At 44.1% G+C, this 16,561-nt stretch overlaps 1 protein-coding gene across 1 annotated transcript in view; it reads left to right on the top strand.

The window, feature by feature from the left end:
* SLC25A40 (solute carrier family 25 member 40) overlaps positions 1-16,561 on the top strand; it is a 38,312-nt gene that overhangs the window by 4,116 nt on the left and 17,635 nt on the right. Inside the window, exons 3-5 of the mRNA XM_077490855.1 lie at positions 719-778; positions 4,589-4,698; positions 8,563-8,630. Coding sequence (XP_077346981.1) covers positions 719-778; positions 4,589-4,698; positions 8,563-8,630 — 238 coding nt within the window. The remainder of the gene's footprint in view (positions 1-718; positions 779-4,588; positions 4,699-8,562; positions 8,631-16,561) is intronic.

The raw sequence follows: 16,561 nt of genomic DNA on the forward strand, positions 1-16,561 counted from the left end.
TCCGACAGAACGAATCCGGCGGACAATTCAATCGTATGTGGGCTTCATTGGACCTTTGCTGTCAAAAAATCAGATGGACTTTAGATTTAGAACATGTTTCAAATTTTTCCAACGGACTCAAGTCAGGTCGAAAAATCAGTTAGTCTGTATGCTAGTCCGACAGACGAAAACTGACGCTAGGGCAGCTATTGACTACTGGCTATGAACTTCCTTGTTCTAGTCCGGTCGTACGTCATCACGTTCAAATCCGTCGGACTTTGGTGTGATTGTGTGTGGCCAAGTCCGTTCATTCGGAAGTCGGGCGAAAGTCCGTTGGGAAGACCGTCGGACCTAGTCTGCCAGAAAGTCCGGTTGTGTGTACGCGGCATAAGTGAGGAGGTTTAACTCAGAGAAAGAGCTTGCTCCTGTGATGGTGGAGGTGAGTAGTAATGACTAGGCCTCACTTAGCAACATCCTGGGAATAGTCCAGTCAGGCTATAGGTTAGTAGGAAATGGCCTACACCTATAACAATGGCATTATTCAACTTTAATCAGGGCTGCAGTTTTGTTTTAATCTACAAACGCCCCTTACCTACATAGGCAATGTATTTTGTAAAGGTGTACAAATCCTTCAAGTGTCCCGATGTGGGGAACTACTGGTGTATTTCATAATATAGCTAGTAGTATATTCCATAATATATGCTTGTAATCCTTTTTTTGGTTGTGTTTGCTCATGCAGTGACGCCTCTGGATGTTGTCAAGATTCGACTTCAGGCTCAAAGCAAACCCTTTACCAAGGGTAAGTTCTGTGCATCAAAAGAGTAATAAAATTTACTACTAAAAAATAGGAAAACTCCAACAATCGGGCTTCATTTATTTTCTACCTATTTGGTCTGTTGAATATATACCTGAAAGTGCTCTGCTATATCTAATGAGTGCAAGCAAAAATATGTGTTAAGTGTGCATAGCCATGTCAAATAACAGCCCTGAAAATGTTTACCTCTTTGTTAAAGTGGTTGTAAACCCTCACATATATCCTGTGAAGTGACTAGCTTCAGATAATACACAGGAGTGAAACAAATCCTACATAAGTAGTACCTACAGCCTTCTAAAACGCACAGATTAAAGGCTATTCTCAGCTCCAGTAGGCAGGGGCGTGAGTCCTGTGTCATACAGTAAACAGCATACAGTGAGGGGAAAAAAGGATTTGACCCCCTGCTGATTTTGTATGTTTGCCCACTGACAAAGAAATGATCAGTCAACATTTTTAATGGTAGGTTTATTTTAACAGTGAGAGACAGAATAACAACAAAAATATCCATAATTTTTAAAAAAAAATTTTTTTTTTAAGTTTTAAATTGATTTGCATTTTAATGAGTGAAAAAAAGTATTTGATCCCCTATCAATCAGCAAGATTTCTGACTCCCATGTGTCTTCTATACAGGAAACAAGCTGAGATTAGGAGCACTCCTAATTAGTGCTCCTTATCTCAGCTTTTTACCTGTATAAAAGACATCTATCCACAGAAGCAATCAATTAATCAGATTCCAATATCTCCACCATGGCCAAAACCAAACATCTGTCCAAGGATGTAAGGGACAAGTTTGTAGGCCTACACAAGGCTGGAATGGGCTACAAGACCATCATCAAGCAGCTTGGCGAGTGGGTGACAACAGTTGGTGTGATTATTCGCAAATGGAAGAAATGCTAAATAATTGTCAATCTTCCTCGGTCTGGGGCTTCATGCAAGATCTCACTTGAGTTTCAGTGATCATGACAATGGTGAGGAATCGGTTCAGAACTACGCGAAATAACCTTGTCAATGATCTCAAGGCAGCTGGGACCATAGTCACCAAGAAAACAATTGGTGACACACTATGCTGTGAAGTAATGAAGTCCTGCAGTGGCTGCAATGTCCCCCTGTTAAAGACACATAAAGGCCCATCTGAAGTTTGCTAATAAACATCCAAATGATTCTGAGGAGAACTGGGTGAAAGTGTTGTGGGCAGATGAGACAATATTAAGCTCTTTGTTATCAACCCAACTCACCGTGTTTGGAGGAGGAGAAATGCTGCCTATAACCCCAAGAACACCATCACCACTGTCAAACATTATGCTTTGGGGGTGTTTTTCTAAGGGGACAGGACAACTTCACTGCATCAAAGGGACGATGGACTGGGTCATGTACCGTCAAATCTTGGGTGAGAACCTCCTTCCCTCAGCCAGGCTATTGAAAATGCATCATGGATGGATATTCCAGCATGACAATGACCCAGAACACACGGCCAAGGCAACAAAGGAGTGGATCAAGAAGAGCACATTAAGGTCCTGTAGTGGCATAGCCAGTCTCCAGCCCTTACTCCAATAGGAAATATGTGGAGTGAGCTGAAGGTTCAAGCTACCAAACGTCAGCCTCAAAAACCTTAATGACTTGGAGATGATCTGCAAAGAGCAGTGGGACAAAATCCCTCCTGAGATGTGTGCAAACCTGGTGGCCAACTACAAGAAATGTCCGACCTCTGTGATTGCCAACAAGGGTTTTGCAACCAAGTACTAAGTCATGTTTTGCAAAGGCTCAAATACTTATTACACTCGTTAAAATGCAAATTGATGTATAACTTTTTTGAAATGCGTTGTTCTGAATGTGTTGTTGTTCTGTCTCTCACTGTTAAAATAAACCTACCATTTAAAATTATAGACTGATCACTTCTTTGTCAGTGGACAAACGTACAAAATCAACAGGGGGTCAAATACTTTTTTTTTTTCTTTTTTTCCCCTCACTGTAGAACAGGGAGCTGAGTTTAATCTGAGACCTGAGTGGAGGGAGTGGACACACACCCCTTTAGACACTCTTATGGGGAAACGTGCACAGCCCAGGTTGTCAATCTCCTGTGTGATGGAGGATAGGGGGAGGTCGCTCTCCAAGGATTCTGCAGTGCCCGCAAACCCTGCCAGAGTTGGCTCACGCAGATTGCAGAAGGATAGAATAGACAGAAATCGCACTAGATTCATTGGATTGAGGCAAGTACATACTATAGAAGAATATGCTTTATTTATCAGGCAGCTGACAGGGCAGCAAATGTCAGACTTCTCAGTTCTAGAGTCATCTTCGTAAGAAGAGCGTACAATGATAATTTTTAAATGAATTGTAGGGGGCATGGAGGCCACGAGGAAACAACTGAGCTAAAATGGCTCAATGGATATGTGTCCCTTTTCAGCTTGACTAATTATGTATCTATAAAAATTAAAGGGAAATATGAATTTAGCTTAGCTAAACCTACCTATTCAAGGCTTGTACCCAGATTCTTGCCTAGACATAGTCACGACTTGTTCTCCAAAATCAAAATGCTAAGCAAATATAAAATGACATCCTTTTAACTAGTTATGTATTTATAATTTACAATATGTTAGAATTCTGCTAGGACTTTAATTGTATTGTTTTGTTTTTTTCTGAATAGCAGAAACTGGACTGACAGGGAAAGGTTTGACATTGCTGCCAGGCCAACCTGTTTTCAGGCACTAGGAGTTTGAGAAGGGAGTGCTTAGCCAGTGTAGAGCAATTGTTCCTAATCTTGGTCATAAAAGCGGAGTTCCGCTTAAAAAAAAAAAAAAAAAGTCAGCAGCTACAAATACTGCAGCTGCCGACTTTTAATAATCGGACACTTACTTGTCCCAGGGTAGTGATGTGGGGGACCGAAGTCTCCCACTCCTCTCTGCGGCGCCGGCATTGTCACTGTGGGTGCCCGGCTGTGGCTTCACAGCCGGGCACGCACTGCGCATGTGTGAGGTGCCGTGACTGTCCGGGCAATCATCTGGGACCTGTGATATATCCCAGATTACTGAGGGGGGGGGGGGGGGAGACATAATCTCCCTTACGGTGACGCAGTGTGCTGGGAGGAAGTGGGGTTTTTGCCCCCCCCCAAAATGACATACCAAGTGTGGCATGTCAGGGGGTCACCTTCCATTTTTGGGTGGAACTCTTTAAAAGTGTCTTTTCTGAAAAAGTGAACCTATACTGTACACCCTACCCACCCACCGGTCGTCCCTCCGAACTTGGATCACTAGACCACTGGACCAGCTGCATGGGCACTGACCTCACAGAATCCCTAAATTTTAGTAGCATAGTGGGGATCGGGGGGTGGGGAGGGTGTACCGTGTTAGTTCACTTTTTCTGAAAAGGTGAACTAACACTTTTAGTGCTCCCAACAGATCATTTTTTTGGGGGGATTTCCCTTAAAGTAAATATCTGTCATAAATACAGTCATTGACATTGATGTAGAGCACCTCCTGAAGGGTGAAGGAAATCCTAAAAACATGACCTGTTTTGGAGCGTAAATGAGGATTAAGTTTGGGAACCCCTGGTGTAAGAAGAATAAACCACAGGGGTGTGATGATGCTCATTTCTAGTCCAGTGAGAAGGCATTTGCTCCAGTAGACAATAGCGGTACAAACATGGTCTCTATGCCCTGTAACAGAGGATGTTATTTGCAGGACCAGCTAAAAAAGATCTATATATTCTCTGGCAGATCAAACAGTCCACATACTGTATATGTGTTTCAGATAGGACTGGTATTCTGTTTTAAATGTTGTGTCTTTGTGTCATTATTAGGGAAGTGCTTTGTATATTGTAATGGTCTTATGGACCATCTCTGTGTATGTGAGAATGGAAACAGCAAAGCCTGGTATAAAGCCCCACCCGGCCGAATCACAGGAACAGTGGTAAGGACCATGTTTATAGTATAAGTATAATTTTATACTATCAAAGCCAAACAGCCCTCCTCCCATTATCCCTCAGTACATTTCTCAGACCAGTGCCTGACCCAGTGCAGGAGTCGCAGCCTATAGCAGGTGCGCTGTTCCTTTCCCCTACCAATCTGGCTGGGTCATGCTGTGTTGCACATGTGTGGCTTTTCATCATAGGCCCTATTGGAAGAACTAAAGACCTGTACTTGCAATCCTGCAGGCAAAACAGCCTTTCCAAGTCTCTATAATCTTTAGCATGTTAGTGTAATGTTGGAAGTAATGTTCAATCCTTTAACCCTGAGCTGTTTTTGCACATATATTTAAAAAAAAAAAAAAAAAAAAAAAAAATTTTAGGCCTGATGATTACTTAAAACCGCCAAAACATTCTATATTTTAAAAGCAGAGAGCCTAAAGAATAAAATGACTCACTTTTAACATTTTTCTAATGTCACATGATATTGTGCTAAATTTCAGTAAAAATATAGTGTGCTATAAAGTTACTTTTAGGACACACGCACGCAACATAACACCTTTTTTGGTAAGATATAAAAGATAAGGAGACGCTGAGTAAATAGATACCTAACATGTCGAGCTTTAAAATTGCATGCGCTTGTTAAACAACAACAAACTCATGTACCCTAAATTTTCCATAGGTGACCCTTTAAAATACCATACAGGTCATCAGTTTAGAGTTACCCATGAATAATGGACCTAGAATTCTAATATAATACATGTAGTGCAAGGAATGTTTGTGTACATACAGTGCCTTGAAAAAGTATTCATACCCCTTGAAATTATCCACATTTTGACTGGTTACAACCAAAACTGTAAATGTATTTTATGTGATAGACCAACAAAGTAGCACATAATTGTCAAGTGGAAGGAAAATGATAAATGGTTTTCAATATATTATTATTTTTTTTTTTTACAAATATGTGAAAAGTGTGGCGTGTATTTGTATTCAGCCTCCCTTGAGTTAATACTTGTAGATAGAACTACCTTTCGCTGCAATTACAGCTACAAGTATTTTTTGGGGATGTCTCTACCAGCTTTGCACATCTAGAGAGTGACATTTTTGCCCATTCTTCTTCGCAAAATAGCTCAAGCTCTGTCAGATTGGATGGAGACCGTCTGTGAACAGCAAATTTCAAGTCTTACCACATATTCTCAATTGGATTTAGGTCTGAACTTTGACTGGGCCATTCTAACACATGAATATGCTTTTGATCTAAACCATTCCATTGTATCTCTGGCTGTATGTTTAGGGTCGTTGTCCTGTTGGAAGGTGAACCTCCACCCCAGTCTCAAGTCTTTTGCAGACTCTAAAATGTTTTCTTCTAAGATTGCCCTGTATTTGGCTCCATCCATCTTCCCATCAAACTCTGACCAGTTTCCCTGTCCCTGATGAAGAAAAGCTTCCCCACAACATGATGCTGCCACCACCATATTTCACAGTGGAGATGGAGTGTTAAGGGTGATGTGCAGTGTTAGTTTTCCCCAACACATAGCGTTTTGCTTTTAGGCCAAAAAGTTACATTTTGGTCTCATCTGACCAGAGCACCTTCTTCCATATGTTTTCTGTGTCCTCCACACGGCTTTTCCCAAACTGCAAACAGGACTTATGACTCACTTTTAACAATGGCTTTCTTCTTGCCACTCTTCCATAAAGGCCAGATTTGTGGAGTGCACGACTAATGCCCCGTATACACGATCAAACTTTTTTTTCCCCAAAAGTCTGGCGGACTAAGAAGTTTTGACTCAAAATTGTCCGCAGGACTCGGCAGTCCGGCGGACAATCTGGCCGTCTGTGTGCTAGTCCCCCGGACTTTTGAAAAGAACAGACTTGCCCACACGGAGAAAAGTCCTTTCATTTTGAACGCGGCTCCAGGTAGACGGGACTAGCGCAGGAAGTCAATGTCGCCGCCTCCATTGGCGAGATTGACACCTTGCTGGCCCCGTCGGCTGGTATGGGGGTCCTCCTCCTCTTCCCTCCTCGTGGGGTCACTATGTGACATCACCCGGTGACCCCGCCCCTTGTCCCTATATAAGTCACCGCACAACGCGTCCCTGCGGCCAGAGAGAGCATCGAGTCAACATCTCATGGAAGAAGAAGACGAGAAGGTGATGGCGACAGAAGACCGGGCCACCGCTAGTAAAAGAGCTGGAAGAAGAAAGTGGAGTCCTGGCAAGAAGAACTGAAGAGGGCGACAAGACCCCCGAAGTCGGAAGAAAGCGACAGAAGACTGGGCCACCGGTAGTAAAAGCGCTATAAGAAGATAGCGGAGGCCGGGAAAGAAGAACTGAAGAGGGGGACAAGACCCCCGCAGTTGGAAGAAGACCCCGAACGGCGGCGGCGACTAACAAGAAAGCCAGGCTCCTCCGCTAGTAAAAGAGCAGAAGATAGCGGAGGAGTCCGGCGAGAAGACCCCCAAGAGGGAAGAAGAGAAGACCACTGGAGCTGTCCAATAAATTATTTTAAAAACGTGTTGTGTTTTTTATTTACACGTTTTTTCACCAGGTGAATGGGTAGGGGTACATGGTACCCCATACTCATTCACATAGGGTGGAGGGCCGGTATCTGGGGGCCCCCTTATTAAAGGGGGCTCCCAGACTCCGATAAGCCCCCCGTCCGCAGACCCCGACAACCAACGGCCAGGGTTGTTGGGAAGAGGCCCTTGTCCTCATCAACATGGGGACAAGGTGCGTGTCCACCCATGTTGAGGACACGCGGCCTGGTACGGCTCAGGAGGGGGGGGGGGCGCTCGGATAAGGGTCTGATATGGACTTTGGGGGGGCCACACCATTTTTTCGGCGTAGGGCTTCCCCTTTAAGTCCATACCAGGTGACGGAGCCAGCGAGGTGTCAATCTCGCCAATGGAGGCGGCGACATTGACTTCCTTCGCTAGTCCCGTCTACCTGGAGCCGCGTTCAAAATGAACAGACTTTTCTCCGTGTGTGGGCAGGTCCATTCATTTTAAAAGTCAGGCGGACACCCGCCATAGTCTGGCAGATTGTCTGCCAGACCTAGTCCGCCGGAAAAGTCCGGTCGTGTGTGGGCAGGTCTGCTCGTTCGGAAAGTCCGGCGGAACTCCGCTGCAAAGTCCGGCGGTTTGTCCGCCGGACTAAGTCCGCCGAATAGTTCGATCGTGTGTACGCAGCATAATAGTTGCCCTGCGGACAGATTCTCCCACCTGAGCTGTGGATCTCTGCAGCTCCTCCAGAGTTACCATGGGCCTCTTGGCTACTTCTCTGAATGCTCTCCTTGCCCCGCCTGTCAGTTTAGGTGGACGGCCATGTCTTGGTAGGTTTGCAGTTGTGCCATACTCTTTTCAAGCTCGTTTGGCTGTACTTCTGTGGATCACAGGAGTGGAGTTCTTTTTCCACTCCTGTGACCTGTTTTCAGCAGAGAGCGGGCTGAAGTCTGCTTTTTGCTGACGCCACGGATGTCAGTCCAGTCACTGCATAATCCCGACAATAAAGTCTGATTCCGCCAGGTGCCTGGACTGACACCCGGCTCAGCCTCCCAGCGAGCAGTTGAGAGACTTAGCTGGCTGCCCCCTCCACAGCTCAGCACACCAATGAGCGAGGGGGGGGGAAGAGCAGAGAGCAGAGAGCTGTGACTGACAGTCTGCAACTCTCTGCTCACGGAGCTGTAAAAACCGAGTGATCAGCAGTGTTTGATTGCTCGGTTCTCAATGCAGAGGTGCCGGGGGACAGATGCAGCATTGGACTGATCCACCTAGGTAAGTATTAATCTACATTTTTTTTTTTTTTTTTAAATCCTTTACAAAATTCAAATTGCACTTCAAAATTCAGATTGCACTGGTCTTCTTTCTGCAGGATGCATTTGTCCAGATTGCTAGGAATGAAGGAGTACGATCCCTCTGGAGTGGACTTCCTCCAACACTGTAAGTCTTGCATCATTCTTATTGCTTGTGTTCTTTGTTGTTTCAATGCTGCCAAAAAATGTATCTGTAATATAGCGACTACTTGGGTGAAGTAGTTAAGCAAAGCATTATAATGGATAATATAGCATTGTTATTCATAAAGATTTATTGGTGTTCTCAATATGGTACAAAGTTGGCTGACCCCATCAATACAATACAAAATACAAACTTTTTTTTTCAAAGGAACCTGTAAGGATAGAATTCTAGAAACTGCTACTGATCACATGTTTTTGAAGGTGCCAGTTCCAGGGTTGTCCCCCTTCTCCTTCCTTCTGGACCTATAACGTTATTAACATGGAACAAGCACATCTGTATCTGGTGCCAGACACCTAATATGCATACAATGTCCCGTGCCAGTCACTCACCGCATAGTAAAGGAAGGATAAAGATGATGGGCTCAATGTTTGCAGGATGAAGATGCACCTTCAAAAATATATAAAGGTTATCATGGCACCTCTTACATTCCTTTAACAGTTTCCTTTAAAAAAAAAAGTATGAATATTGTTATTTATATATTGATTTAACTATATTTAACCACTTGAGCTCCGGAAGATTTTACCCCCTTCATGACAAGGCCATTTTTTGCTATTTTCATATATATTTTAACTGGTAATTGCATGGCAATGTAACTTTGTATCTAAACAAAATTTACGTAACTTTGTTCACACAAATAGAGATTTCTTATATATTATATAATATATATACATATTATATAATATATATACCAATAAGTGTTTAATTGGGTTTGCGTGAAAAGTTGTTATAGCATCTATATACTGGAATTTAAATATTTTTTTTTATACTGCGAACGGTGACAATGAGCTAATTATAATGGGAATGCAATAGTGCTGCGGACTAACTGACGCTGGGGGAGAGTGAATAACTGCCACTGATATCACCAGTCACACTAATACAGTGATGAGTGCCAATACTATACACTTCACTGTACTAATGATACTGGCTGGGAAGGGGATAGCAGCTAGGGCGCTCAAGGGGTTAAAAGTGTGCCTAACTATGTGTAATGTGTGTAAAGTGTGGTGATTTTTACTACAGGTCTTTGCTTCTCATCCCTACAGAGGGTACATTGCTTTGCCTTCAGCTGCCGCTCTCCCGCAGTACATTGCTGGCAGCAAGTGGTTAACCACTTCAATACCGGGCACTTATACACCTTCCTGCCAAGACCAATTTTCAGCTTTCAGCTCTGTCACACTTTGAATGACCATTGCGCGGTCATGCTACACTGTACCCTAACTAAATGTTTTATCATTTTGTTCCCACAAATATAGCTTTCTTTTGGTGGTAGTTGATCACCTCTGGGATTTTTTTTTTTAGGCTAAAGAAATAAAAAAAAACACAGAAAATTTTGAAGAAAAAAACATTTTTTTTGTTTCGGTTACAAAACTTTGTAATATAAGTAAGTTTTCTACTTTTGATGGGCCTTGATGATGGGCACTGATGGGCAGAACTGATGGGTACACATAGGTGGCATGGATGGGGACTGATAGGTGGCACTGATGTAATGGTGGATGCCAATCAGTGCTAAACAATAATTCATGCCAATCGGTGATGCCCATTGTGGGCACTGGCATCCATTGTGGGAACTGATTGGCATCCCTGGTGGTCTAGGGTGGCATACCTGGTGGTGACATTCCTGGTGGCATCCCTTGTGGTCCAGTGTGGGCATCCTCGGGGGGGCGCTGCGCTGATAATCGACCCTCAGGAGCAGCTGTTTGGCTCTCCTCTATTCGCCTCTGACAGATGCAAGTGAGGAAAAGCCGATCAACGGCTCTTCCTACTTACATCGTGATCAGCCGTGATTGGACACGGCTGATCACATGGTAAGAGTCTCCATCAGAGACTCTGTACCTAGATCGGAGTTGCAGGGTGTCAGACTGACACACTGCAACAATGATTGCTGCGATGCGCAACCCGGACATCATTTTGCTATATGGCGAGCGGCAAGTGGTTATAGTGTATGTAAAGCCAAATATATTTTTTTGCTAAGAATAGAGCAATGAATGGCTGTCTCTTGTTATAGACCTGCAAATATAGATATAATCTACCTCACCTGCTGGTGAAGTCTGGTATTGCAGCACTCTGTAAAATACAATAGTTACAAGTCTCTCAAACCTTGGAGACACCAAGGCATGCTGTTCTGTAAAGAGACGCCATGGGGGAGATTTATTAAAACTGGAGCACTCGGAATCTGGTGCAGCTGTGCATGGTAGCCAATCGGCACCATGGGAGCCTTTCTGGCTGCCAGAACGCAATGATTACTGCTGCCAGCGGCTAATCGCATGTATACCGGTTGTACCATTCAAGGCGGCCAAAGGATTGACTTGGGTGCAAACCTGCTCATACATGGATCAAATCTCGGCTGGACCCTGCTGAATTTCGATCCATGTATGACTGGCTTTAGCTACTTAACCAATTGCCCACTGGGCACTTTTACCCTCTTCCTGCACAGACAAGTTTTCAGCTTTTAGTGCTGTCGCACTTTGAATGACAATATCATGGTCATGCAATGTTGCACCCAAACTAGATTTCTAGAGCTTTCTTTCGGTGGCATTTAATCACCACTGGGTTTTTTATTTTTGCTAAACAAATGTAAACCGACCGAAAATTTTGAAAAAAAGTTTTCTGTTTGTTTTAAGATTTTATAAATAAGTAATTTTTACTCCTTCACTGAATTGCGCTGATGAGGCTGCACTGACAGATGACTAATGAAGTGGCATTATTATGCAGCACTGAGGTGCCACTAATGAGTGGGACTTATATGCAGCCCTAATGGGCACTGATATGCAGCACTGATAGGTGGTAATGATTGGCAGCCTTTATGGGTACTGATGTGGCGGCACTGATGAGTGGCTCTTATATGCAGCACTGATAGGTGGCATTGATATGAAGCACTGATGGGTGGCACTGATAGGTGGTACTGATGGGCAGCCTTTATGGGCACTGATGTGCACTGATAGGCGACACTGACTAGCAACACTGATAAGCACTAAAAGGCATCATTAGTGGGCACTGATCGGCATCATTGATAGGCATCACAGGTGAGCACTGATGGGCATCACTGATGGTGCTGCACAGATTATCAGTGCAGCTTTTCTCTGTCAGGAAAGTAATTTATGGGCTCTCCTCTATCCACGCACTTTCAGCGCGAATAGAGGAATATTGATAACCGGAACTTCCTAGTTAGAGTATGATCAGCTGTGATTGGAAACGGATAATGGGCTCTATACCGAGATCAGAGATCCGGTGTGTGGGGCGCGCACTCGCAGTGAGTCCCGAAGGACATCATATGACGGCCAATCAGGATAACTGATCCACTACCCACCCATCATTTTGCTATTGGTCGGACGGGATCTGGTTAAAGCTGGAAATGGGGAATCTGTTTTTCTATAGCTGTAGATGCAGTAAAGCTGGGTGTGGTCAGTTTCAAAACCTGTCCCTGCCATGTGGGCGGTCGCTGAGTGACCATAAACCACGCTGAGTCTGTTTTCCCCAAACTTTGTCCTTTTGATGACCTGTTTTGGTCTAAAGAGAAAATGTTAGATTCAGCGGTTGGGTTCCATAGATGACCTTTTATAACACAACATGTGCAGTTGATTCGGTTATATAAGAATCATTAAACAAACAGGATTTCAAAGGCGAAACTCAAAGCTGTTTTGTCCTTTGGACACATTCTGTTTTTCATATTCCTCAGGCAAACATTTCACTCTCTTGCCTTGCAGTATTACATTTGTGTGAGAACCATATTTAGGATGGTGTTGCTTGTATTGTTTATGTAACATATTTAGTTTACAGAATAACTGCAATCTACCAGCTGAATACAAAGTTGAAATACATATTCTTTGGATACTTTTTTTTAGGTATTACAACAAGGAGTTAAATCTCTCACTGACAAGCCGTTAGAGTAGTCCATGTTGTCCATGTTGTCCATGTTGTCCATGTTGTCCATGTTGTCCATGTTGTCCATGTTGTCCATGTTGTCCATGTTGTCCATGTTGTCCATGTTGTCCATGTTGTCCATGTAGTCCATGTAGTCCTAGCCTAAATCTGTTTGGCCAGTCTTGTGGTTCACTCATCTCTGCTACAGTGCACAGGAGGCAAAACAATAATGGGGTTATGTTTAAAGGGGTAACTGTTCTTTTACATACAATTCAATTTATCCCTCCTGCCTAGACCCTCTGGACAAAATAACCAACCCGCTCCTGCTCCAGATGCATACTAACCTACTTTGCTCCATCAGATAAATCAAAAGAGCAGTTTTACTTGAGTTACTGGGTTCCCAGATGAAGATGTGTTTATGGGAAAAACCATGATATGCACTCATCGGCCACTTTATTAGGTACACCCCGTTCAATTGCTTGGTAACACAAATTGCTACTCAGCCAATCGCATGGTAGCAACCCAATGCACTTAGGCATCCAGACGTGGTGAAGAGGACTTGCTGAAGTTCAAGCGGAGCATCAGAATGGGGAAGAAAAGGGAATTAAGTGACTTTGAACGTGGCATGGTTGTTGGTGTCAGATGGGCTGGTCTGAGTATTTCAAAAACTGCTGATCTACTGGGATTTTCATCCACAACCATCTGTGAGGTTTACAGCGAATGGTCCGAAAAAAGAGAAAATACCCGGTGAGCGGCAGTTGTGTGGACAAAAATGCCTTGTTGATGTTAGGAGAATGCACAGACTGGTTTGAGATGATAGAACGGGAACAGTAACTCAAATAACCACTTCTTACAACCAGGGTATACAGAATACCATCTCTGAATGCACAACACATCCAACATTGAAGCAGATGGGCTACAGCAGCAGAAGACCCCACCGGGTGCCACTCCTGTCAGCTAAGAACAGGAAACGGAGGCTACTAATCACACAGGATCACCAAAATTGGAAAAACTGTGTCTGGTCTGATGAGTCTCGATTTCAGTTGCAACATTCAGATGGCAGGGTCAGAATTTGGTGTAAACATGAAATAGATCCATCCTGCCTTTTATTAATGGTTCAGGCTGCTGGTGGTGTAATGGTGTGGGGGATATTTTCTTGGCACACTTTGGGCCCCTTAGTACCAATTGAGCATCTCCTAAACCAGGGGTTGACAAATTTGTTTGGAATCTAGGAGCCAGCTAAAAAAGTTAGGAGCCGGGTCCGTGACGGCGATCTGGACCTGTCCCTGGCCTGACATGGGGAAGATAGCGCCCCCAGCCCCCCACCTGTCTCCAAGTCATTGCCCATAGCTCTTAGAGGGACATTTTATTTGTTTTATTTTTTTCAAATGACGATTTTTTTTTAAAATTGCATTTTTGTGTAAATATGAGATGTGAGGTCTCTCTGACCCCAGATCTTATATATAAGAGGACCTGTCATGCTTTTTTCTATTACAAGGGATTTTTACATTCCTTGTAATAGGAATAAAAGTGACACACATTTTTTTTTTTAAAAGAACAGTGAAAAAAGTAAAAATAAAAGTTAAAATAAAGAAAAAAAAAAAAATATTTAAATGCGCCCTGTCCCGCCAAGCTTGCGTGCAGAAGTGAACACATATATGAAAGCGATGTTCAAACCACACATGTGAGGTATCGCTGCGATCGGTAGAGTAAGAGCAATAATTCTAGCCCCAGACCTTCTCTGTAACTCAAAACATGTAACCTGTAGAATTTTTTAAACGTCGCCTATGGAGATTTTAAAGGGTAAAAGTTTGTCGCCATTCCATGAGCGGGCGCAATTTTGAAGCCTGACATGTTGGGTATCAATTTACTCGGCGTAACATTATCTTTCACAATATAAAAAAAATTGGGCTGACTTTACTGTTGTCTTATTTTTTTTTTATTAAATTATTTTTCCCCAAAAAAAGTGCGCTTGTAAGTCTGCTGTGCAAATATGGTGTGACAGACATTATTGCAACGACCACCATTTTACTCTCTAGGGTGTTAGAATAAAAAAAAATATATGTATGTATGTGTTTAGGTGTTCTAAGTAAATGGAAGGAGATATCTCCATTAGCATTGCTGGTTGTAATTCCAACGGCCACCACAAGAGGGCGCCAGATTCCAGAAGGAATAGGATCACAGAAGGGAATAGGATCACAGAAGGCCTCAAAGCCGGGGGCTCAATTACCGGCCGCCGGCGGCGCGGCCCGACGCAATCACGCCGGGGGGGGTCCACGGAGACAGGATACCCCCAGCTGTGCTGCCCCAGGCGCCAGGTCGCTAATTCTAGTCGCCAATGCGACCTGGCGCCCGGGTTTTGTCGAGCCCTGTTTTAAACACCACGGCCTACCTGAGTATTGTTGCTGACCATGTCCATCCCTTTATGACTACAGTGTACCCATCTTCTGATGGCTCCTTCCAGCACTAAATGCACCATGTCATAAAGATCAAATCCTCTCACCACTGGTTTCTTGCACATGACAATGAGGTCTCTGTACTCAATGGCCTCCACAGTCACCAGATCTCATCCAATAGAGCACCTTTGGGATGTGGTGGAATGGGAGATTTGCATTATGGATGTGCAGCCAATATATCTGCAGCAACTGCGTGATGTTATCATGTCAATATGGATCAAAATCTCTGAGGAATGTTTCCAACACCTTGCTGAATCTATGCCATGAAGAATTAAACTGGTTGTAAACCTTTAATTATTATTATTTTATTTATTTTTTATTAAAATAACAAACATGTTATACTTACCTGCTCTGTGCAGTGGTTTTGCATAGAGCAGCCTCGATCCTCTTTTGGGATCCCCCGCCGGCATTCCAGACCCCTCCTCTTCAGTGGGTGCCCCTATGGAAAGATGCTTTCCATGGGGGCACCCGTGCATGTTTGCTTTAGAGTCCCACTACTGTGTTCATTTACACTGACAGCAGGACTCAGCCCTGCCCCTTCTCCCAGGTCACAGCATTTGATTGACAGCAGTGGGAGCCAATGGCTCAATAAGTCCAATGAGGAGGGAGACCTCAGCGGGAACCACGTCTGTCGTGTACATCGCTGGATCGGATTGGGCTCTGGTAAGAAAAAGGGGGGCTAGGGGAAAAGCTACAGCACAAAAGGTTTTTCACCTTAATGCATAGAATGCAATAAGGAAGTGACGGCGAACCTTGGCACCCCAGATGTTTTGGAACTACATTTCCCATGATGCTCATCCACTCTGCAGAGTAGTTGAGCATCATGGGAAATATAGTTTGAAAACATCTGGGGTGCCAAGGTTCGCCATCACTGCAATAAGGTGAAAACCCTTAAGGCTTTAGAACCACTTTAAAGCGGGAGTCCGCCGGGACTCCGCGTTTTTTTTTTTTTTTTTTTTTTTTTTTTTTTTTTTTTAAAGCCACCAGCTACAAATACTGCAGCTGCTGACTTTTAAAATAGTGACACTTACCTGTCCAGCGCGCCCGCGATGTCGGCACCCGAAGCCGATCTCTCGATCGTCTCTCGGGTGCTGCCGTCGCCATCTTGGGTATGGGAATCAGGAAATGGAGCCTTTCGGCTTCATTTCCCGGTTCCCTACTGCGCATGCGCGAGTCGCGCTGCGCAATAAGGACGGTCCCCGCTGCCTCTGGGATCTGTGTGTTTCCCAGCAGGCAGCGGGGCACTTGCGGAACGGGGCGTAAAGAGAGCTATCCCGGAAGTGGGTGCAGATACCTGTACTGTACAGGTATCTGCACCCCCCTCCCCCCTGAAAGGTGCCAATTGTGGCGCCGGAGGGGGGGGAGGGTTCCGATGAGTGGAAGGTCCACTTTAGGGTGGACCTCCGCTTTAAGGCAGTTCTCAACCCAGTACTAGCAAGGTGTACCTAATAAAGTGGCCGGTGTGCGTGTGTGTTAGAGCTGCACGATTAATCGGCAAGAATCGTTATCGCTTTTTTTTTTTTTTTTTTTTTCTTGTTGTGA

Source organism: Lithobates pipiens, unplaced genomic scaffold, assembly GCF_037356315.1.
Source record: "Lithobates pipiens isolate NorthernLeopardFrog02 unplaced genomic scaffold, aLitPip1_a1.2 Scaffold_19, whole genome shotgun sequence".
Taxonomy (NCBI): Eukaryota; Metazoa; Chordata; class Amphibia; order Anura; family Ranidae; genus Lithobates; species Lithobates pipiens.